At 43.8% G+C, this 24,914-nt stretch overlaps 2 protein-coding genes across 3 annotated transcripts in view; one reads left to right on the forward strand and one right to left on the reverse strand.

Moving 5' to 3' along the window:
- The window catches only part of MOB3B (MOB kinase activator 3B), a 212,545-nt gene that overhangs the window by 185,014 nt on the left and 2,617 nt on the right, over nucleotides 1–24,914 (reverse strand). The window contains exon 1 of one of the 2 annotated variants that reach the window (XM_075560008.1): nucleotides 22,001–22,138. The exons of the other annotated variant lie outside the window; for it this stretch is intronic. The gene's annotated coding sequence lies outside the window, so the exon portion shown is untranslated. Of the gene's footprint in view, nucleotides 1–22,000; nucleotides 22,139–24,914 lie in introns of those variants that run through there. 2 annotated transcript variants of the gene reach the window in all.
- On the forward strand, nucleotides 21,957–22,583 carry IFNK (interferon kappa). Its single transcript, XM_075560009.1, has one exon. It carries the CDS (start codon nucleotides 21,957–21,959, stop codon nucleotides 22,581–22,583), a length of 627 nt encoding a protein of 208 aa, XP_075416124.1.

The following is a 24,914-nucleotide window of genomic DNA, read 5'->3' on the forward strand; positions in this document are numbered from 1 at the left end:
CATGTCCCTTTATAGCCCAATAATCTTCTTTCGCTGCTGGGAATTTTTCTTAAGAACAAAATCATAGATGTACATACAGCTTGGATGAGGAAGTTCATATAGCCACATGTCTTCATTACAACCCTGTAATGATTTGAATTTGTAAAACCTAACTTCCCAAGGAAGATCAATAATGGAGTATTAATAGAATTCCAAGTAGTCTTCCAGAAACCTTTAATGAAATCTTTAAAGACATGGGGGAAAATTGTGCTGTAGTATTATATATAAACAATCCTAATGAACTCACATGTGTAAAAGTATACCAATTACCTTAAAAATACATATACATTAATAACAATAATATAATCATATAGGGTGATTTTAAATTTATTGGCGCTTTTGTGGATTTTCGTGGTTTCACATTTTCCACACCAAATCTGTAGTTCTTTCTAAAATGTTTTCCTTAGTTTTTCTCTTCACATCATGAATATAGACTTTACACGTGTGAAAGTAACTAACCATTAGATTAGTAAGAAATGAACAGCAATAAAGATGGGCGAGCATAAGGATAACTTACTCTAGACATCTGGCTTTAACTTCTTATATTTAAATAAATTCTTCTCGGTGGATGCTCTACCAACAAGCTCCCATTTCTGCTAGTGGATCCTGTATCTGAAGCAGTTCACTGATTCTGGATAAATCAAAAGGAAACTCTAAGGCCGCCAAGGGAATGAAAGGTGCAGAAGAATCTGGCCATGGCTCGGTTCCCAGTGGTGGTGGGACCATGAATATGAATGAATGGGCATTTGCACACAGGATAATGGGAAGGGGTAAATGCTATTCAGATGACAGCTACCAACTCCCCCTGCCCACCCCCACCCCACGCCAGCCCCACTCCTCTCGGCCCACCCCCTTCTCCCAGCCTTGATCCCCCACCCTCCGGAACGCCCCTGCTTGTAGCCTTCCTGGAGTTTCTCACACGCCAAAGGCACAGAACATAAAAGGCCGCCGTGTGGAAAGCTTGTGCCTCACAGGGGAACGCAGGGTCGACAGCGCTTAAAAAACACGTTGCTACTTTTCACTTCAATCACAGCATTTGCCAAGCTACTCCCCAGTCTACTGGGAGGTACAAGTGAGAACGCTGTTTAATTGGCTTTCGGAGCTTATGAGCAAGGTTAGACTTTAATTAGGACAGTTGTTGGGATAAATGTGGTGTGTGCTAGGGAGGAGAGGGCTGCCTTTGCCTTGGTCTTGGTTAATCATTTACAAATGCGTCTTTAGAAATGAAAAGGAAGAAAGTTCAAGTACTGTGTTCTGAAGTGCTGTTCGTCTATCTAATCTTTGAAATATAAATACTACTTAACGCGTAAATTGCTTATTCTTAATGCCAGCATTTTCTCACTTAGGCCAGCAAAGAAAACTCTCACTGATTCTCTGCCATAGAGTTGATGCCGACTAATGGAGACCCTCGAGGGCAGGGTAGAATTGCCCCTGTGAGTTTCTGAAGCTGTAACTCTTTATAGGAGTAGAAAGCCTCGCCTTTCTCCCATGGAGCGGCTGGTAGTTTAGAACTGCTGACCTTTTGGATAGCAGCCCAAAACATGCTTTTAGTAGTCAGGTAAAAAAACAAATATCAAACAATATAATTTTTTTTTAAAAAGAAACAAATATGGAGCATGCCGCCATACCATTTAAAAGGGGGCACTTCGGGCTAGCAGTTCCCATGTGGCTATACAGACCCAGCATTGATTTCTCAAAAGTAAGTGGAAATACTTGTTTTATGTGAACCCTGTGTATGTTTATATCTTACTGACTACAAAGAAAATCATAGCTTTCTATGAGCAAGCAAAATATCTCTGAGGGCCAAACAGGTGTGTGGACGGTGGTGTGCAAGCTCTGATTTGGAAAGAGCTTCATCTTAACACCGGCTCTTCAGGGAAGAAGTTACTCAATTCAACCTCTCTATGCATTCATTAAAACCAAAGAAAAGGACTAGGAAAGGCTCTCAAATTTAAATTCTAACCTTACCCTAATCAAGTTCCTGAATTCATTTTAAGTCTATTTTTCGGTTTTCATGAGAAGAATAATGCACAAGAATTTTGCAATTTAAATCTTTCTCCGGAGGGCTTGAAAGGGCAAAAAGCACTTGCTGATACACCTCAGAGCTACAGCTAATGATTTATTTCTGTCATACATGAAAAGGCAAAAGAACAAAGACAATCCACAGCATGAGGCTGGACCTGGAGAACCCGATGTCCTAGCGCTAAACAATCAAACCCAAACTTCCTCTCAAGGATGACCAGGAAAGCAAGCCTCTTAATGCTTTAGGGCCATGGAGCAAGTCGCCAGGTAAACACATCACGATTCTAGAAGTCCCAGTAAGAAGAATCAAGGCTTGTATTTAAAGCACATGAGAAAGCACCATGTCAGGTTCAGGCATCTTTGTCTATGCCTATCAATCACATCTAATTCCATGTACAGAGCCCTGGTGGTGTAGCTGGGCTGCTGACCACATGGTCAGCCTTTTGAAATTACCAGCTGCTCCTTAGGAGACAGATGGGCTTTCTACTCCCATAAAAAGTTATAGTCTTGTAAACTTACAGGGGCCGTTCGACCTTGTCCTATAGGGTGGCTGTGAGCCAGCATCAACTCAAGGACAGTGGGTTTGACATTTGGGTTAACCCAATGCGCATTTTTAAATGAGTAGCTCAAACATTCACTGGGCTGTCCAAATCACGTAGTCTTCTCAGTCAGTCTCTCAGGACATAAGCTTTAGTTCCATACATCTTAATTTGTTTTCCACACACATTTTTCCTTAGAATGGCAAGTTTTGGTTTTTATGAGGGAAATGAGTCATAGTAGGCAACTATCCCATCTTCTGAGGAACAAGTCAAAGCAGGGAAAGGGATTAGGGGGGCTGGGGACTCCCCCCCAAGATGGTACAAAAATTGTATTCTAATACTAAAGACTAATATTTTAGGATGTTTGTTTTTCTAGATATTATTTGCTTTCAGAAGCTTCCTTACATATCAATATAAACTTGGTATTAGACTTTTCCCATAAGTTTTATGTTGGAATGATAGATGATAACAATATATAGTGCAAGACATGAAATAATAATAATAATTTGTAAATTATCACGAGTTCATGAGGGAAGGGAGGGGGAGACAGGGAAAAAATGAGGAGGTGTACCAAGGGCTTGAGTAGAAAGAAAATGCTTTGTAAACGACGATGTCAACATCTGTATAAATGTGCTTGAGACCATGGATGGATGGATGGATTGTGATAAGAGTTGTACAAGCCCCCAATAAAATGATTTTAAAAAACAAACAAAACAGAATATGAATACTGAAAACAAAGATGATAGTAACAAATATAAAAATACAATATATAGCTATTACTAAACATTTATGAAATATTTCTCATTGAAAATCAATGCTTTGTACAGAGATAGCCTCAAATGAGAGTTCTGCTTTTCATGTTTAACCATATCTTGGTTTTAATGTTGTAGTTTACTTGGTCAGATCTTAGAATGACTACAATTTTTCAAATTATGGTTGAAATCTCCTTTAAGAGAGCATAGAAACCAGAAATCCAGAGCTGAGATGCCAAATTCACCTTTACTGAGTCTGGTCCTGTGTCTTGAGTTTCTTTCGTTCGGCATGTCCAGTTCCTTGCCCTGGGGGAGAGAATGCTAGGATTTGTTACCTAGAGTGCCTGGGAAGGAGCGCAGAGTTCCTGTTCTGCTGACCTACAGAAAGCCTAGGCCAGCGCCCTTGCACAATCGTTGAAACGCGTCATTTACAGCAATAGGAGCTTTAAGACAGACACTGTTTATGAGAAGAGGGCTCTAGGGTGGGCACTTTTCCAGCTAAGGGAATGTTCGCAAAACTAATATTGACTCTCAGAGCAGCCTTGTCTGTTTGCTTAACAAAAAGAGAAGATGCTAGGCAAAAACAAAAATGAAAAATTAACGTTTGAGAGGAATATGTTCTAAGTTTGATTGTGGTGATGATTGTACACTCTTTTTGATATGACTGAACTATTGAATTGTGTGACTTGTGAATTATATGCCAATAAAACAGCTTTTTAAAAGTCAGCGTTCAAGTGTTTTTAGCCATTTAGGCTTTTGATGTTCTTTCGGGGAGGGCACCACCCTCCCCAAATGGCATAGCAGGAAATCAGACCCAGTTTCTGTCCCCAGTAGGCATGCCTGCTCTTACACACACACACACACACACACACACACACACACACACATTCTCCCCACAACCTACATACATCTCCAGTTTCCAGTCATGACTTTCTAAGCATAGTGCTGTAAGCTCTTCATACTTCACTGCCTGCTATTAAAATTGGTGAGTTAATGAATTATTTTTCCACTACAAACCCACATCTTTTATCTCTGGAGGAACAATCATGAGGGCCCCAGAGTAGCAATCATGTACGATTTCGAACAATCTTGGTGATGTACTGATCAGTATCTCTTATACACTATCAATGTCAATCAATACTCTTCTAGCTTCAAGTAGCTTTCCAGGCCTTCCTTAGCAGGTGCCTGGGGGAAAGCTCCGATGTCCAACTTTTGGTTAACAACTTTCTACCCCCTGGGACTCCAAATAATGCTGACACACTCCAATTCCAACTAACAAGGTGGTCTCATGGTTCAGCATTTGGTTATTGACTACAAGGAACCTACCTGAAGCTTGAGGCATAGACATGCTGATCTACTCTTGTGAAGTTTGCAGCATAGAAAACCCAATGGGGCAGTTTGATTCTATTCACAGGGGTTTGCTATGAGTCAAAACTCAAGGTCATCCAACAAAACCAACCATTACAATGACATTTTACACATTTAGATCTTGATTTTAAAATTTAATGCATCCTGTATGTTCTTCCTAGAGTCCAGACCTTGTCCTTCTAGAGTCAGCATTTGACCCCTGACTAACTCAAAAACTCAAAGTCCACAGTACATCTCTCCCTGGATCAAAGTAAGCACTGGGTATTGCTTTGAAAAAAACCAAAAACAAATCAAACCTCTTCATCCAACGGTGGATAGTTGTATGGAAACTAATCCAGAGAGGGCCAAAGATAGAGCAAGTCCCGACTTCTGCTTGATCCCCAGGTCACAGCTCAAGCAGCCCATAAGACACAGCCTCTTTCTGACTTCCTATTTTTTGCTTACATTATCCAGCTGCTACTACCAATGGGTCAGACTTGGTGGTCCAGATGAAAAACCTTCCTCGTGTGGGTTCCAAATCTTTAGCCCACCAGGATGTCAAAACTGTTCTTCCATGACGTTCCAGCCAGAAGCACCTTCAGTCTGCCTAAAGACAGGATCACAAGGAAGTAGGCATGAATCCACCTTTATCTAGTGTTCAGGCAGATGGTGGATTCGATGAGTCTTTCTAACACATGCTGCCAGCTCTCTGCAACAAGGTCCTTTATTGGATTCAGCTCCCTGCTGATTTCTCAGCAACTGGTCTCCAAGATCAGCTGACCCTTTTTAGGAGGAGGGAAGTAAGTAAAGTTCTCAAAGCCCAAGCGTGTGCCTATCAGTCACTTCAGAGAATGAGTGGTGCTGACCTCATTGCTTCCTGGTGGGGGATGGGAGAAGGATGGGCTGGACACCAGGCATCTTTACGAATAAAGATCTAGGAGTGAGTAAGCTGTAGAGAAAAGGTGATATGTGTGTGAGATCTAAAATCTAAAAGAGAAAATGGGTATGAAGGAGAAAACAATTCAACCACTGGCATCCAGCCGGTTCTAGTTTACCAGTATATAAGGTTCCAGACTCTCTATAAGATTGCAGACCCTATATAAGGTTCCAGGCCCCAATAAAGGTTCCATGCCCTGTGTAAGGCTGCAGTCCCTATATAAGGCTGCAGACCCTATATAAGGTTGCAGAAACTGCATGGCTTTCTGGGAGAAGACAGTCTCATCTTTCTCTCAGTGTCGTTGGTGTGCTTCAATTGCTGACTTTCTGGCTAGCAGCCCAGTGCTCACTGGACAGTACCATCGGGCTCTCTAGTAGTTTATGGAAGGAAACACTGTGCTCAAAGCTTCAACCTAGCAAATCCAGCCTTTTACTTCATGTCCTGGTCACTGACTCCATTTGCTTCATTTCAAAGCTCATGAGAAAGGTCTTTGAAGTCTGCTCTAAAATGTAACAAGACCTACAACTTCTCCCAAATTAGCAAGTTATAGTGCACAAAAATGAAAATAGAGGCCAGTCAACTCCAGCAAGCACCTGCTCTTTACTCAGGGAAGGAGGAATTGCCACTAGAGGTCTAGGAAGCAGCCCTGTGCTACTCTTCAGCCACGTGGAGCTGGGCTCAGCAGCCTAGTCAGCTCCCTGCACCCCAGACTCTTCTTCCTACTTGATGGAGTTGAGCCCTCCTAGAAATAGTAGGTGAAGGTAAGGATTTACCACCTTAGAAACCCCACTGGACTAGTCGACTCTGTTCTCTAGGTTCACTCTGAGTCAAGAATTGAGGCTTGGGAAGTTGATTCAGGTGCAAACAGTTATCAGCCTATCAGCCACTCCGTGGGATAAACATGGGGTAATGTCTACTCCCGTAAAGATATGTAGTCTTGGAAACCTTATATAGGATCATTGTGAGCTGGAATCTACTCAATGTCCTTGGGTTTAGAGAGCTAAAACAATCAGTCCTTGGAAGGTGGGTAGCCCACATCCCATGAGTTGCAGGTAAAGACCTTCTCATTCTGCCCAGTTACACTGCTGGCATTTCTTATCAGACATCGTTGCCACAAACAGTCCCCAAATCTTAGGATCTCAGAGTCTACATCCTGGAGAAGAGATCAGTGACCATCAAAAAACAGATATAAATGGTACTTGACACTCATTTGCTCAAACTTAAATTCATAAATCATTTACTGACATCCTGAATCCGAATTCAGGATGTCATACATACATCTTTCATTCATGTGTCACTTACTAACCCTGACTCTGCAAATACTGACTTTGGTATTCAGCAGATGCATAAAGGCAGGACCAAGCTGCCAACAGTTCGGTTTTAACAACTACAGTCTTAAGATCTATACCCTCAATTTTTTGTACCCAAATTTTAATACAAGCATTTCTCATTTTGCCTGGTTCTGATATGCACACCTTTCAAGGCCAACAGTTTAGTTAAATAACTCCAACACCTTACCAAACACTGTTCAGTTTACCGTGGTGTATGAACTGTCATGATTGCATGAAGTTCGAACTTTATGAGGACATCGTTGGGGGGGCCTATTATCTGCCTACATGTCCCAGCAGGTCATTCCAAATGAAGGATACTCTTGGATAAAACAAACCCACTGCTACTGAGTTGATTGTGACTCATAGCTACCCTGTACAGGGTCTCTGTACAGAGTGGCTGCTGTGTCCAACGCTTACCTGACAGAGTCATTGTGCCACCCCAAATTGTGACCCCTATTTGACTGCTAGAAAGACAGCTGCTGACAGACACCTTTGTCTCAATCGGGACACCCTCGTTTAGGGTAAGAGCAAAAGAAGGATTTAGCCAGGTGTTGCTGATCCTGAATCAATCTCTCCCAAAGAGCTGCTCAAGACTCCAATCCCTGAATGCAGTCTGCCTTTTAATGGTGTCATTTTCCCCCAGCATATTTTGGAACTATTGTACTCATATTCTCCCTTCTTAAGCCAAAAACCAACCAACTCACTGCCATTGAGTCGATTCTGGGGTACAGTGACCTTACAGCGGACAGAGTAGAACAGCTCCTATGAAGCAGAACGCCTCCTCTGCTTTCTCCCATGGAGGGGCTGGTGGCTTTGAACTGCTGGTCTTATGGTTAGCAGTTCAACTCGTAACCCACTGTGCCACCTCTTCTCATATTAAAGGTCCAGAGAAGTCCTGTAGTAAAAGGTGCCTAGCCCTGAGTTTCATAAAATTCACCTTTCACGTGACATTGGTGAACATCCGATTCAGTGCTTTAAGAAGGCTGCCCTTGGATAAGCTTGGATTCTGTAAACCCCATGAAAACCACCTGGCAGGGAGCACTCAGACTTCTTTGGCTCCTCGTGAGAGCTTCCACATGAAGTGTTCCTGCCAGGACCAGGTCAGTGCTGCTCGAGTGCCGTGTGACTTTGGCACCCGTGCGGAGTGGCCCTTTCACAGCCTGAACCTGCCTCTGTCTGACTCACACACACGCAGTGAGTGAGGTGACACATTCTCCAGGGGCCCCACTTCTGCCTGGACACTCATTTCCTGGAGACTCTTTTTCTCCCCCTTAATTTCCTTGATGCTGGCTTTCAAAGCCAGAGGGATGGGATAGACCAGGAAATAACATGTCACTGAATACACTCATGGACTCTTCTTCCCTCTCGTACCTGTACAAGCAAAGCCTTGGGCACACTGTCACATGAATACGAAAGCATTTCTTTCCTCCAGCCAAGAAGAGCACCCAGTCACCACTGTGGTGGTGTGTGCGTCAGCCTCCGGCCCTGCGAGTCTGCATTTGCCACTGTTCTTCTCAGGAGTCATGGAAGTGTTGGGAGAACTGCAGAATCGCAGTCAGAAAGATATTCCTTCCTGCAGGATATCAGCGTCCGGAATCATTCATTCCACTTTATTCTGGAGTCCTGGGATGGTCCTTCAAGGTCCCCCATGAACTGGCCCTTCGTGAAAACGTCACAAGTGTTCCAACTATTATCTACCTTTTCCACGATCACACAACTGAACAAAGCCTGCAGTCCACAAAACCTGCCAAGTCCAGAGAGGTGAGGCACCTCTTCTCTGGGTGTGACATGCTTTTCCTGACTGGGACAAGCTTTTCCCATCACATTTAACCCCGTTCCCTCACAACCAAGTCACACTAGGACCACCCCCAGCTTCTCTGAACCAGATCCATCACGACAAAGGGGTATGGTGCCATGCCGTGTACATCACCACACCACGGGGTCTTCCATGGCTGATCTTAGAATAACAGTGGAACTCTATCACTGTCTTCGGCACCTTGCCCACTTTTCTGTAATTTAATTCTCCCTAACTTACCTACTAACAATCTCCCCACTTTCTACACCGCAACCCAATGACACCTTTGTGCTTATCGGAACATTTCCAATTTCTTACCACGAGGCCGTTGGAGCAAGCGCTCTCTCTCCACTTTACACAGAGGGGCTTTATTAATCCTTCGGGTATGGGTTTGCCTGTCACCTCCTAAAATGACCTTTGACCTCCTTATTTTCTCTACGGCACTTAGAATACTATATCCTTTTATGCTTTCTTATCTGAAAACCCAGACCCATCATGAGGACAGATACCTTTGGTTTATTGTTCACAATCTTGTCGTAGGCAGCAAATCCCCAGCGCTGCATGGATGGATGCAATATATATGTATTAGATGATTCCAGCATTCTTTGCCCCAACAATTGAGACCATCCATCAGAAACTGTATGATCACATCTGGCAGTGTGTGTCCCCGCCCATTCCTGGGGGGACTGGGGGAAGGCCCATTTTACTTTATACGTTCATTCGTGTAGTCCTTTCGCAGACAGTGCCTTTTACGCTTTTAGTCTCAGACTCTTAACTTTCATTGTCAAGTCTGCAAAACTGGTGGTCTCAAGAGGAAATGTCTCTATATTTAATTATCTATAATATTTTGGGATGCAAGGATATCTTGGCTTTTATTTTAAGTCACTCAATTTATAAAGAAGCCCTTTTAACTTGCACTTAATTCTAGCTCTAATTTTAAACAATTGTTTTTATGACATAGTCCTGCTTGATGCTCCACGTCAGGAAGAGACCATGGAAGATACAGGTGATAGGGCAGGTTGTGGTGAAGAAAGCAGATGTCGCCAGCTATCAGAAAGACTGGGGTCTAGAGTCTAAAAGGTTCTTCTTCAACAAGCAGCAGCCATCTAAGTGAGCATCAACGAAGGCCACATGGAAGAAGCACACCAGCCTGTGTGATCCAAGGATTATAAATAAAAATCGAAATACAAAAGATAGAATTACACCAGAGCTTACGTTGTAAAAATCTGGTTTGCAGAAGGCCATGGATGACCATGGAAGCCTAAAATCCATTTGCAGGGCCTCTGCATGGATTAAGCCTCTGGTGAATCCCCTCTGGCCATGGATCAGAGAGGTGTGAAAACTTGCTATCAGACCAAAGTGTTGCAAATTTAATTATGGCAGATGTGCTTCTGTTAAAACATACCTTACCGTCTGATCTCCCTTTTGACCCATTTTAAAGTTGTTTCATATTTAGAAGAAAAAAGTAAAGGGCAGATACACATGGATTTAGCCCCAGTGACCCCTCGCTCACCATGGGCCAGCAAAGTGAGCAACCTAGTTAATGGGCCGAGCGCAATGGAAAGTGCATCGTTATAGAACTAGCTGGGTTAAATTACTAACATCTGATCTCCCTTTGGTCCACATCAAATTTGTTCTGGTTTTTCTCTGGTTTATTTTGATATTGTTGTTTGTTTTTACTTTATTATTATTTGGGGGTATGTTTTCCAGTATAGGTGAATCTACAGACATCCAGGATAGGGGACTAATGGTGTAGAGGGACAGGGGAGGGAAGGTTGGAAGGAAATGGGGGCTAGGAACAATGAGCACAAGAAGGAAGACAATGTTCTGGAATTGATGGCGCTGAAAAAACCTGCACTGCTCTTTTTGAGGTGACCTAACTATTGAAGTACATGATATATAAATTACATGTTAATAAAACTTTTCTTTTAAAAAAGGGAGAAAATTATCAGGGAGGGAAAAAAAGGCCAGCTTGCCCTAGTCTACAATCATCGGTCTACTTAGAGTCCATCCTTTGGGCTCGGAGGAGTGAGCGTGCAGCAAACCTAAGCTGAAGGAGGGAGGCCCTCATACACAGCACTATTGGGTGAGGTACCGGGTCAGTGTGACACAACAGTTTGTTTTCCCAGCTATGACAAGAGAGCGGGCCTACAAATTAGGCTGCATATGTTTCTGTAAGCTGCCCCAAATCACTATGGGAATGAATGAGGCGACTGAGGCATGGAGACATGCAGTGCCTTAGTGCCTGTAATTGGAAATGCAGGCTAGACCCAGGGGAAGTGGCTCTGGAAAGGCTAAAGCAGGCTCTCCACGCACTGGGCGTCCCTAACAGTGCCCACATGTGTGACTGCACTTGCCCTTCCTTCGACCAGGATGAAGAAATGCTACCCTGATTTAGCTAAACTGCCGGCCTGCATTCTGCAGCCTGACATGAGAAATCAGTGGGTCCCTACAGTGTGCTTATAACATGGGGTCAGGAATAGGGCAGTATGGTGGTTACATAAGCTGTTGTCAATTTGAGACTTAAACGTGAAGGGGTGGAGTTTAGCCTGTCAATCAGGTCACAGCTTGATGACCTCATTTGGAGGTGCTAAGGAGATAAATAGCTCACTGGAAGCGGGACACAGGCTCACTCCCTGGGAGACATTCCTGCTGACAAGACACATGGAGCTATGCTAGATCCCTGGAGTTGGAGTAGCCACGTGGAGACCCCTGCTAACACTGAGATGTTTCCACCACCATTGGAGCCACAAGACTTTCCACCCCTGGTCTGTGATCTTCCTGCATTAGTGTCCTTGCATGTGTTGTGTGAGTCTGAAGAGGAATTTATAGACTGGTATCGGACAAATGGGCTAACATCAGACTTATGGACTTGACCTGGACTGGGCTGGGATGTTTTCTCAATATTCAATTGCTCTTGTATATAAAGCTCTTTCTTAGACACAAGGGTGTCTGTGAATTTGTTTCTCTAGTCTACCCAAACTAACACAGGTAGTATGGAAAATGGAACTCATTTGGTAGTGGGGAAAGAGGCCGAGACCAACAAGCGGTCAAAAGGCCCCATCCTCATTTTCCTCCTGTTTCTGTGACCATCAGTTTCCATTTCTTCTCCCAGTGCCCATTGCTTAAGTGCAGGAGTCACATGGAGTTCTGTCCTTGACCCATTTCTCTTCTTATTCTACATGTTTCCCCAGACGGATTCTCTGATTCTTACAGTCTTAACGGCCATCCACAATTTCTGGTACACTTTCAAATCTTTCTTTACTACCTGGATTTTAATCTCCTGCCTCATTAGACCCATGCATCCAACTGCCTACCAGACACTTCCACTTGGCTGTTCCATAGATAACTCAAAAACAAACAAGCAAACAACCCCAAGCTCACCCGTTGCTCCTCTAAGCACACTCCTCCTATTCTCTCTCACGTGGTGGCACCACTATATACCCAGCTAAGAACTGGGGTTCTCTTTGGCCTCTTTTCTGTTTCTTACTCCCTATTCCAAACCAGTCACTAGGAATAAACCATTTTTAAAAATTTTAATTGAACTTAATTAATATACCATACAATTCAGTAGTTCCGTCTTATCAAGAGGGGTTGTACAATCGTGGCCGCAATCAACTTTGGAACCCTTTCTTCCTTCTTGTACCCACTGATGATGACCCGGCTTGCCCCATCTTCCCTTGCGCACAGGCAATTCCTAATTCCACCCATCTTGGTTTCTCAATACAGATAAATTTACCCAAAAAGGACAATGACAAACAAGGCCCAGCAGCAATGACCACATAAAAAAGGAAAAAAATGTCAATCTAAGAGAAAGCCGAGAACACTAAAGCTTAGAATAAGTTCACATTGGGCCCAGAGGGAGATCAAATTTCAAGGTGTCTAGCCTAAGGATCGTTGCTAAATCCACTTTAGGTTGTTTTTTGTCTGATATTAGGGCTGTTGACATCCCTAGCCTGTGTGCATTGCGGATTCATCTGGACTCGATTCACGTAGGGTCCCTGCAAATGGAATTTGGGGCTACCACTAGCCTTCATCGCTTTCTGACAGTCAGACGTTTACAATGTACGCATTGGTTGAGATTTTGTTTGCCACCTTGGGTCATATAAACGGATAGGTTTCTCCCATACGGACTTAGCGAACTCCTCACTTACATGGCTGCTTGGTTTCAGCCCAGCCTTAATAGCTCAGGTGCTATTTTTCATGATTGCTGGGCACCATCTTATTTCCTCACAACACTTTGCCGTGGTGCCCATATCTTCAGTGATCTCAGGGTGAGTACCAGACAGGGCCAAGTATAATCTGTCCATTTTAATGTCAAGTTGATTCTCAACATAACCCCTTCTTGACAGACTTACTATCATTGACCTACTTCACACTCTCATCAACACTTGCCTTCCAAGGTTCAGCTCACACATGACTCTATAAGAACAAGGCTCCATCTGTCGTGTCTGCTCTTCCATTCCTGGAATTTAGCATCTTGCCTAACACTGAAGGCACTAGGCACTACTGCTATTAAAAATACTAGTAATCACTGATGACCATTTACTATGGATGGGCATACTTTTCAGTGATCTGCAACTCCACAACCACCTTTGAGGCAGGTAAAAGGGAGGCCCACAAAGTTGAAGTGGCTCGCTCGAGGTTATATAGCTCCACAAAATGGTAGACGTGTTGAACTGAGCTGAACGTCAACGCAAAATCCCCGCGAAGCAGTAGAAGGGCTTGTGCCACAGTCTCCCCAGCTGACCTGGAAATAAGATCAGCGTTGCTTCAGAATCTCCTTTCTCTTCCCTGCTATTGGAGGTCTGCTCCTGTGGGCAAAGGCAGGGGACAGAGGGTGCCCTGCATGACATGGGTACTTACATTGGGGGGGCCGAGGCCTAAGGAACATGCTTTCAACTTGGTTCTACCCCTAAATAGCAGGTAACTTCATCTCTATGGCTCCAATGGTCTATCTCTAGTGTCCTTTCCATTCTAAAGTCGATGATTTAAAGCTTGCACTTCCCAGGCTACTCAGGCAATAAGGGTGTTGTCAGAAAGAAAAGGGACCCCATCCCCGGCCCCCTGACCTTTGTCAATTACACCCAGAAACTACCTATAAGGTACTGCTCACATGCTGAAAAAACTCTAGTGTTTGGGGTATGGGACGCCTCTGTGTAAGAAAAGACTACTTAAATGTGTTTTCTAACAATCCTATTCTGTTGTCTTTCTAAATACCAAGCAGTCTTATACCACATACCAACTGATGGGAATTAAAATGAGACACTGTCACCTGTCAACATCTCTGCAACTTGAACGCCCTCTTAAATATTTATCTGAGACAAGAGGTCATTTCTGCCCATGCCCCACTTCTCTCATATGGCTCCTCTCTCCCAGGATGAGTCTAGGCACTTTCAGATGTGGTCTGGGAAGATACCAACAATCAATTACTCAGGGGGTAAAGAAAGGGATTATTCCGGTAGGTGACATCCTTTATTGCCACTATCCGGAACTCTTGTGACCAAGCCAGGTGAAAGCCCATCAGGATCTAAGCGGATGCAGACGAATCAACAGCTGCGGCAGTCCATCAACAGCGAGCTGCCAGAAGGTCAGGCCGGATTCAGAAGAGGATGTGAAAAAGGAATATCCGTGCTGACGTCAGATGGATTTGGGCTCAAAGCAGAGAACGCCAGAAAGATGTTTACTTGTGATTCATTGACTGAGCAAAGACGTTCGGCTGTGTGGACCACAATAAACTGTGGATAACCTGGAGAAGAACAGGAATTCCAGAACGTTCATCGAGCTCATTCGGAACCTGTGTGTAGACCGAGAGGCAGTTGTGTGAACAGAACAAGGGAACACCGCATGGTTTAAAACCAGACAAAGTGGGTCGGGGCTGTATCCTCTCACCATAATTATTCAGTCTAGGTGCCGAGCAAGTCATTAGGGAAGCCGGCTTATCTGAAGAAAAATGTGGCATCAGGATGGGAGGAAGGCTAATTAAAAACCTGTGACATGCTTGCTTGCGGAAAGTAAGGAGGAGTTGAAGCACTTGCTGATGAAGATGGATTACAACTCAATGTAAGGAAGACCAAAATCCTCACAACTTGACCAAGAGGCACATCCTGACAAATGGAGAAAAGAACCCAGTCAATGCTCATGGAAGCAGCAGTCAAGAGAGCCAACGTATTCCACTGGTTGAAGCTGCTGCCCAAGACCTCTTTAGAGTATCGAAGCGCAACGATGCTACTTCGAGGACTAAGATGTGCCTGACCCAAGCCTTGGTGTTCCCTATTGCGTCATATGCCGGTGAAAGTGGGGGATTGAATGAGGAAGACCACAGAAGAATCGGTGCGTTTGAATTGTGGTGTTGGAGAAGAATATTGAAAATACCAAGGACTGCTCAGAGGACACCCCGATCTGTATTGGAAGAAATACAGAGTGCTTCCTTCGAGACACAAATGGCAAGACTTTGGCTTCTGTACTTTGGACATATGGTCAGGAGAGACTAGTCCCTAGACAAGAATGTCATGTTTGGTAGGGCGGAGAGGCAGTGAAAAAGAGGAAGGCCTTTGATGAGATGGACGGACACAGAGGCTGCGACAGTGAGTGCAGGTAGAGGAACAACTATGAGGATGCACAGGACCGTGCAGTGTTTCCTTCTGTTGGGCATGGGGTCGCTATGCATGGGAGCTAAGAACAACAGCAACAGCAACAAGGAAAAAGCAAGAGTGGAATGGGGATGTGGATGCAGGCTACTTAGGTAATGACAGAACAGAGTCAGTTTTACTGATGCTTAATTACTTACCACTTATTCCACCATGATATTTTTGGTAAGTTATTATGTTCGTAACTCACAGCTGAGCCATAAAAGAAAACTGAATATTATTTGTCCAAAGAGCCTCCTTAAGGGTGAGATGATAAAATGACAGTTCCCGGGAGGGTCTAGTTCTAAGAAGTGGCAAAAACTATAGGGGAGGAAATGGTCCTGAAATGTCTCACAATTTTGCCTACATTGATTAATATCCAATCAAATTCAAGAACTATAACTGAGAGATTATACTATCTTTTTATACAAAAATATTTTTAGTCTTTCCATGTTATACGAGTACCAAGCTGAATAAAACCCATTGATTGCCTGGAAAACCTGTGACAGAGGAGTTAGCTGCTTGGAGACCCTGAGAGAGGGCTACTCTGCCCTATCGGCTCCTTGTGAATCAGAATTGACTCAACTGCAATGGGCTTCGGTTTGGGCTCTTATACTTTGGCGGAGAGGCTTTGCTAGTCACCTAAACAATTGTTCTTGTTGACATTGGGTGCTGTTTGAGTCAGTTCCACCACAGTGACCGTATTACAATAGAGTAAAAAGACACCCAGGCTCGTGCCATCCTCAAAACTACTGTCATTTGCTGACAGCCATTGTGTCCATTCCTCTTGTCCACGGCCCTCCTCTTTCTCTGCCCCTCTGCTTTGCTAAGCAGGATGCCTTTTTTCCAGGGATTGATCTCTCTTGAAAATGTATCCAAAGTATGTGAGATCATTCTGGCTACCCTTTTTCCATGTCAGATGTGTTTGTCCTTCTGTCAGTCCACAATCCTGTCAATATTGTTTGCCAACACCATCGTTCAAATACATCCATTCTGTGGTCTTCCTTCTTCATTGCCCAACTTTCACATGCATATGAGGCAATTGGAAATACCATGGCTTGGGGCAGGCACTTCCTTTTTGACATTTTAAGACAGCAGTTCTCAACCTTTGGGAGTCAAAGGACCCTTTCACAGGGGCTGTATAATACATCCTGCATATCTGATATTTATATTACGATTCATAACAGTAGCAAAATTACAGCTATGAAGTAGCAATGAAAATAATTTTATGGTGTAGTCCCCACCCATGAGGAACTGTAAGAAAGGGTCACGGTATCAGCAAGGCTGAGAACCACTGCTTTCAGAGGTCTTTTGCAGCAGATTTGCCAGGTGCAATACAAGCATTTGGTTTCTTGACTGATGTTTCCATGAACACTGATGGTGGATCCAGGCAAGATGAAATCCTTGACAATCTCAATCTTTTCTTTGTTCTATATGAACTATTAATTATAGAAGCACTTACCTTGTGCTAAGTCCATTGCACCTGGATCTGTCCTGGGCCAGGACTAGAGGGCCATTTATTGTAGGCTTCACATAGATGCGTTTACAATGCAAATATCTGAGATTACCTCCAACTAGTGTTATATATACAGTCACACAGATATATTTTCTGGATTGTATTTCAAAACACATCGCAATTTTTATAACCGTTTTCATAATTATATGTATATAATAAGTTTTTTCAAGTTCAAGTCCTCCCCTCCAGTCCATGAACGTCATCCAGGTCTCACTTAATCTCGGCTAATTATTCATGCTGGAGCAACAAGCAGGACAGTTCCTGCATCTGCCCTCCCAAAACTTCTAGTGGTTAGTGGAGAAACAGATCTCCAATAAGGACACGTAGCAAACGGAGAACTCAGTCACCACCAGAGCAGTCAGTAGCAGGAGATAAAGCATGGCTGTGAATGAAAGCTTTCACTTTCCCTGAAGTGTCTGCAGTATGATAACAACATGGACATCTCTATGTATGACTTGTGTGGTCACTTTCAATTTCTACATCGGGTCTATCATGACGAGAAAAAGACCAAGAAGGAGACCAGGGAACCAAGGGCGAGACCAGTCAGGCCCCAATGCATGAGGCAATGAAAATGAGTAAAACATTAAGGTGACAGGGGCGAACATAGCTGCAGACCCTGGTGACGAACATCTGTATGCCCTGTGGTGGGCACTGCCATGCACGGGCGTCAGGTTCTCCCAAGGACTCAAGGATCACAGCCACCATCGCCTTCTGGCCCCGCTGCCTTCCTTCATGTACTGACTAATCCGGATGATCAACATGTTACTCCTACCTAGGTTTCAAACTTGCCTTCTCACAGAGAGCAACAAATCTTTAGCACTCAGGCCAAATACCCCTGAGCTGAGTCACAGCTATCTCGTCTAGACTAAAAATGTCTCATCTCCACTTTACCCCACAAACTGTCTCTTGTCCATTATTGCTAACCTTATAATCCATATGCACTCCACACAGTTTCATCAACAAGGTCACTCCGGCTAATGTTTCCCTTTGACTGGCCCTAAGATACAATGGCCAAATAAATAAGCATGTGTCTTAGAAATAGGAATGTCAGGCATGTCAATACATTTACCCCATAAAGGTATACTGGGTGGTTATGACAATGTTAGAATGTTATAAACAATGTTTTCTGAAATGCATTCTGACAGCACAGCATGATCCATGTGTGAAAGCTTAAAAATCAGAGGTACAGGGTGTGTATTGATAGAGCAGCATGAATGCAAAGCCTATCTGGTATTGTGAAGTGTTGACATGTTTTCTAAAAGCTGCCTTTTAAACAACAGCTTCTCCAGCCCTGATGACTGACCTAACCATACCTTAAGGGAGACATTCTTTCTCTCTGAGGTCTACCGGGTGCAGGAGGGCCTTTCCTCTATGGCACATGTGATAGCTAACAGCCTAAGGCTCTTGATGCACAGCACCTTGGAACAGCCTTTACAATGGACCCCGGAAACAAGCATGACAGATAAGCTGGGTTTTATAGCAGGTGACCAGAAAGATCTGTCCTGCCATTGTTCTGTGACCACCTCGTAATAACCTGAGGAACAGGTACGCCGTCAGTAACATACCCTGGATCATTTAATCTCACATAGGATATCATCTCCCACATTCATAGGAGAATGGGATGCAAAGATAATGCAACATTTCCACAAGCATTTTGAAGCCCTCTCACGCGTTACCACTTATCTCAGCAAAATCTCCACTCTTCCAGATCTTGCCTTTCACTCCTCTGATGGTCTCTTAGCCCAATATGAGTTTGTAATTTTCAGTTCCTGCTCCAACAGACCAAAAATGTCTTTCTGGCTGACAAGGGAAGTAGCCACCTTCACGTAGTGGGATGAATGCCTCCTGAGCCTGGACGGTGTCCCATCCCTCAGCCGACTGCTATTGCTTTCTCTCTGAACGGACGGGTGACTACCATTCAGTGTCACAGGTACTAGTTTTGGTTCCTTCCTCATAGCAAGCTTGACAAATTCTTGTCTAAATCAGCTAGCGGCGCTGTAGGCTAATTATTAGCGGTATTTTTAATGTTAGCTTTTTGAGCTGGAATTTATCTCCAAGAAATAATTATGTTAGGTGGCATCACGCTAGCTCGAACTCACAGCGACCCGGTACAGCAACATAACCCCGCCCGGCCCTGCGGTGTCCTCACAAGGCTGGGTGTGTTTGAACCCATGGATGCAGCCACTGTGTCCACCTGGTGGGCATTTTCCTCTCTTTTGCTCGCCCTCTACTTCCCAAAGTAAGATGTCCTTCTCCAGATCTCCTTAAATAGTTAGCTGTCTGGAAGTTTGTCACAAAAAAAGACCTGAAAGCAATGAAAATGTTCAACAATCGGAATTTAGTTAAGTAAGCCAACAGTAGAAAACTGATGCTCAGGTAGGTTGTGGGCAACGCGTTGGGGTCCCCACCTGCCACGTCAGGTGCTGGTCTTTCCTTTCCAAATAAGCCTTGCTTTCTGCTGGCCGTGAAAAGTGGGTGGGAAGATGTTGTGGGAATATACTCTATGTAATCACTTGGTACTATCTACCATCTGATCCTGTTTCTGCGAAATATAGAGATAAATGAACATGGTCAGGGAAAAATAATTGCAAATACATTTTCTGAAGTATTGAGTATCTGACTAGATGAATAATGCAAATGCTTTTTACTTTTGTAGTTTTATTTATCTAGATCATTTAAAATTGTCTGTAGTTAGCAATTATTTTTATCTAATAAAGCAAAACTAATTTTTAAAAAAAGATAAAAATTTTAAATTATACATCTAGAATGGGATCCAGTCTGCTTCATTTGCATTTTAATTACTTAAATCTTTACACTCTAGGGGACTTCACAGGGGAATGTGGATTTTCCCTAAATCTCAAGTTTCAATTCCATTGATAGGAATACTACAGCCTATGGAAATTCAATGTATGAAGCTTGTAATGCTTTTTGCAAGAGGTTGTGTTTTTTTTTTTTTAACAATACCCATACAGGGACTCTAAAAAGTGCTAGCCTCTGTGGGGGATGCAAGAATAAAAGAGGCCCTATCCTAACAGAATTTTAAAATCCTGGTAGAGGGAACAAGGAGTCAAGGTGGCACTGTGTTAGGCATGAAGCTGCTAACCACAAGGTGGGCAGTTCAAACCCACCAGTTACTCTGAGGGAGGAGTGAAATGGGACTGTCTGCTTCCATGAAGATAGTATTATAGCCTCTGAAACCCGAGGAAGCAAATCTGCTGTCCGGCAGGGTCTCTGTCAGTCAGAACGGACTCCACAGCAGTGGGTCTTAGGGGCATCAGCCAATTCCATTATGTTACAACCTGGTGTGTACAGAAAGAGGAACAACTCTGAAGGTCATAACCCGCATACCTTTTTCTACCTAACGCTTTTTAAACACCAGCCCAATTAGAATTGTTTGCTCCTCGTCTGTACTTGTACAATGCCCTCCCTTAATGAAGACATTCTTTTCTATACAGTCGCTTAAGTGCTGCTCTCCCACTTTGGGCACTCCCTTAACCACCCATGCTGCCTCGCTGCCTTCACCTGCACACTCATTTGACAGATGCACTGTCTATCAAATTAAGAGAGCATTCAGTTGCATAGCTGTGCCAGGTGATGGAGTTAAATGCAGATCCTAAATATCCTGGAATGTCTTGTATTTGCCACCATCCACAGTTTTCTCAGTTTAACCCTTCCCAATTTCCTCTCTCCAGCGCCATTCAATAGCAAAACCTCACAAATGTTCTTTCAGCATTCTTTTATATCCCTTCCAAGACTGATTTGTTTGTTCTTTTGGCAACTCCCACAATACACTATATATGTGTTGCCAATGTGACACTTCAAACGAACCCATTCTTTCCGCACTGTCCAACGTCTGCATGCATCTAAAGCAATGGAATAAACCGAGATATGAATCAGATGCACCTTCATCATTAAGAAGGCATCTTTCGCATCTAGAACCTTTGAAGAGGTCTTTTGCCACAGATGACACATGCCAATTATGGGAAGAGGGCTCGAAAAAAAGAGGAAGTAAGAATATACCCCCCCACCCCCACCCCACTCCCTTCTCTGCCAGTGTGTGGAAGTCTGGCAGCTAGGCAAGCTGCTGCAATGTTGAAGGCTATGCCGCTGGTATTTCAAATCCTGGGAGGAGGTCACCCAAGTGAACAGACTGCAGCAGAGCGTCCAGACTAGGGACAGTCTCCAGAGGAAGACCAGGCTGTGCTCTCCCGAGCAATTAGCCGTTGAAAACCCTCTGGATGGAACAAGCGGTGACCAGAGGTGTATGGCATGGCGGGAGGAGCAGGAAGCAGGACTTTCTGTCATAATAACTAAAGCAAGGCTTGCTGGAGAGATCAACATTCTCTAAGAACATCAGAAACCGAAGCCGGCTGGGTCTTCTGTTAGGTAAGTGTTAGGGTACTAGGCAAGCTCTCTTTCCTGTGTGCCCGGAAAAGCCAATGAAAAGAGAAGGCTTCCAAACACAGAAGCCTAATTCAACAAAATCAGGAGAACCTAGCCTGTGCTATGTTCTGATGTCCCCACACACAAATGACCAGGATGCGGGGCTAGAACGCCACATCGGTGAGACAGCAACAACAATAAGAAAATTCATGAAGGGTCCCTGTCCCCCACATCATAAAATTCGGTGGGGAAGTATCCAGAGTTACAGCTTTCGTTTCTTTCAGAAAGACTGCAGCAGTCTAGTTATGATGATTCTATATATAGTGGGTCGCCAAGGCCTCTAAGGTAACTCAATAGTAAGGTTTAGTAGACTGTTCTCAAAGGTTGGGGGAAGGGGTGCGGGTGGGTGGGGGGAGCCAACAACTCCCGACTTAAAACATTTCCAAAGTTGGTGCAGTCACCCAAAGTAAAATAAAATTTTTAAAAAAAATCTGTGAGGCAAAGACAAGGAGCCACAGCCTCGAGAACTGTAAACTGATGATTGAGAAAACTCCTCCTGCTGAAGATATGCAGGTGTATAAAAGGCCCAGAAAAGTATACATCAGACCTAAAACCTCCTTGTCGATGATCTTGAGTCGGGTGAATTTTTAAGTTAGGGGTGGGGGAATGAGCGCCACGTCTGACCTGATTCAAAAATGCGTGTGGCCTACCTGTCTGGTAGGTCTGTTTATCACCAGGATCCTCCCTCTCGAATGTGACTTGCTGAATGCTCACTCGAGCAGAGTCACCAGGCAAAATCTCAGACTTCTGAACACTCTGAGCAATCCATTTCCTGTAGAATGTCTACGAGAGAGGAGAGCCTTTACGTTGCCTGCAGAGATCCTGTCACACACCCAGCTTCAGAGACGGCACATCAAGAAGGTCCTCTATGAAATATTCATACAGATCTTCAACATCTTCAGTCAATGTAACTTCACGTCGGTTTGGGAAGAGAAATATGTGACACAAATCCAAATTGGACTTTATCAGCAACTGGACTACCTGGAAGAATGCTTAGAGGAAGAAGAGAAAGAAAATGAAGCTACGAAAGAGACGGAAGGGGATTCCAATGATTCCGGAGCAAGGGAGGCCCTGGGAGTGAGCAACCTGAAACTGAGGAGCTATTTTAACAGGATAGGCAATTTCCTGAAGGACAAAAAATACAGTTACTGTGCCTGGGAGATCATCCGAGTGGAAATCAGAAGATGTTTGTTCTCCTTCCAGAAACTCACAATACGACTCAGGAGGAAATAAGGTATATGTGTTTAGAATTTGAATTCCATCTCCTTGCCCCATCTTGTTTTCGTTTTCCTTTTACAGGATTTTTGGTTTAACCTGTAAAGCTGCCTTCAGCCGGGTGGCTGGTGATTTGTGTAATGTTAACTATCTCTGGGGCTTGACCTGACAGCCTGGAATACGATCACATTCCCTCCCCTAAGGGGGCCGACCACTCCCTGGGTGAAAGGTCTTGTAAGGAAGTCATGGAGCAAGGTTTCTATTTTGTTGTTGGTTTGTTGAAATCGCTGCTTTGTGTTGTGGTCGAAAAGGTACCCGGCAAAAGCTACACCAGTGGTACAACTTCCTCACCCACAGTTCAGTGACACGATGGCCTTCTCCAAGCTGTACAACCAGGCTCACCGTCCTGATCCAAATGATGCTTTCAGGGAGAGTTCTCAAGGACTAGGCTTCGCCTCCTTCTTCTCGCTCTAGTCTCCGTCTCTTGTCCTTTTATACTTTCTTTGCTCTGCCAATTCAAAACTAGACCAAGTCAATGATCAGAGACTATGGATTAGAAAATTCTGAAAAACGTAACCTCTCAGGGGCTTCACTGCTTTACTGCCAACAAAGTTTAGCACAGAGTTGCTGTAATCTGTGCATGAAAAACCCATCTCTCTCATAAAGAAAAAAATAAAGGCGGCGTGGTGGTGGTGTGTGAATAGATATTTATGGACCATTTGCCCCACATCTTAATTTATTTGATATATCTCATATCTCAGAATAGGGTGGCGTTTTATTATTTCATGAACAGTGACATTGGTTGCTTGAATGAGATGTCTATAAAAATTTGCCCAGCCATTGAGAGGCTGTACTTATAACACTGAGCACTATGCATCCCTATTGTATATGACTTGACTTCCATTCTCAAAAAACCCCTCCAAACTCCCTGCTGTAAGTCCATGCCTAGACACATGTAAAGTGCTTCAGGAAAGAATAATTTCCAACTACCACTATATTCTTTGTGCCTTCAATGAAATTCTGGGAGTCAAACTGTGGCAGAATTTTATGATGGATACACCCATTACAAAAAATAAAGGAGTACTTTTTTAATCTGTTAAATCAATTAACCACTCTGCTAATATATGGCAACTTTAATATTTTATCATTTTAACATTATCTTGTGCCCAGATTGCCTACATTATTGATTTAACTTTTCTTGTGTGGTCCTCCATTTGCATTAACCAGCTGACTGAAATGAATTTTCTCTTCCTCTGTCCCTTAGCCCAGTTTCAGAACCATCTCCTTCCCAGCAGGAATGGAAACAGAGATGGTGGAACACAAACACACGGAAGAGGGTGAAATTGCCCGGCTCAGCCCTGGAGAGGCCTCTCCAGCTACAGCTGATGACGAGCCTGCAGCTAAACCATTTGGATTCAAGATCGTTCCAAATGCAGTGTTCACCTAGCACAGCCAAAGGCAGAAACTAAGGCGAATTTATAACAACAGCAAAGCTCAAAGAAATGTTTTAAAGAACAAGTTGAAGATTGTGTAAGACTGGCTCTCTGTGGAAAAACCAGACAATAAAATTAGTTTGTATGATCGATCCACTTAGTAAAAACAACTCATTAGCAAGAATTGTTGTACATGATAAAAGTATGACAACGTAAGCGGGAATGGGGTTGAAGTAGGCAAGCTATTAAGACTTGGTTTTTCCCAAGAGTTTCTCTAATAATGCCTTTGAAGGTCTCCTTAATAATTCTACTGGAATCCTGTCAGCTATTTCAGTCATTTATGGTTACAGGTTTGTCAAGTGTTTGCTACGCAGGAGAGTAGAGAATTGGCCAAGAGCTGAGCCCTCTTCTCCTCAATTCAGATCGTTCAACTGCACAGACAAGGGTAGAAGTCAGCAACAGCATGCATGCTTCCCTAAAGAGCCCAAAATCCATTGCCATCATGTCCAGTCTGACCCTCTCTACATTTTCTGGGGCAGTACACCTTCATAGGAGCCGATAGCCTTCTCTGCCTCCTGAGGAGCAGTCGGCTGGTTTGAACCAACGATGTTTCTGTTAGCAGTCACCGACAGCACCCCCAAAGCGCCTTTGTAAACAGCAGGTCACAGCAAAGAGAAAAAGGAGAATCATTCCCACTGAAAAATAAGGACACAACATCACCAAGGGGGACAATAAAGACAATATGAGGAGAAATATTTTACATCTCCTTTGTGATGAAAGAAACGCAAAATAAGACAATTGCCTCCCACCAGCTTGTAAAAGATGGGGGGAAAGGGTGTGTGGGAGGAAAAATGTGGGGAGGGGGGTGGGTGTGGGGAAGCAATAGGCTTGTGTATAGTTGGGCAAAGTGTCCCAA

Source organism: Tenrec ecaudatus, chromosome 10 (genome assembly GCF_050624435.1).
Source record: "Tenrec ecaudatus isolate mTenEca1 chromosome 10, mTenEca1.hap1, whole genome shotgun sequence".
In the NCBI taxonomy this organism is placed as follows: domain Eukaryota; kingdom Metazoa; phylum Chordata; class Mammalia; order Afrosoricida; family Tenrecidae; genus Tenrec; species Tenrec ecaudatus.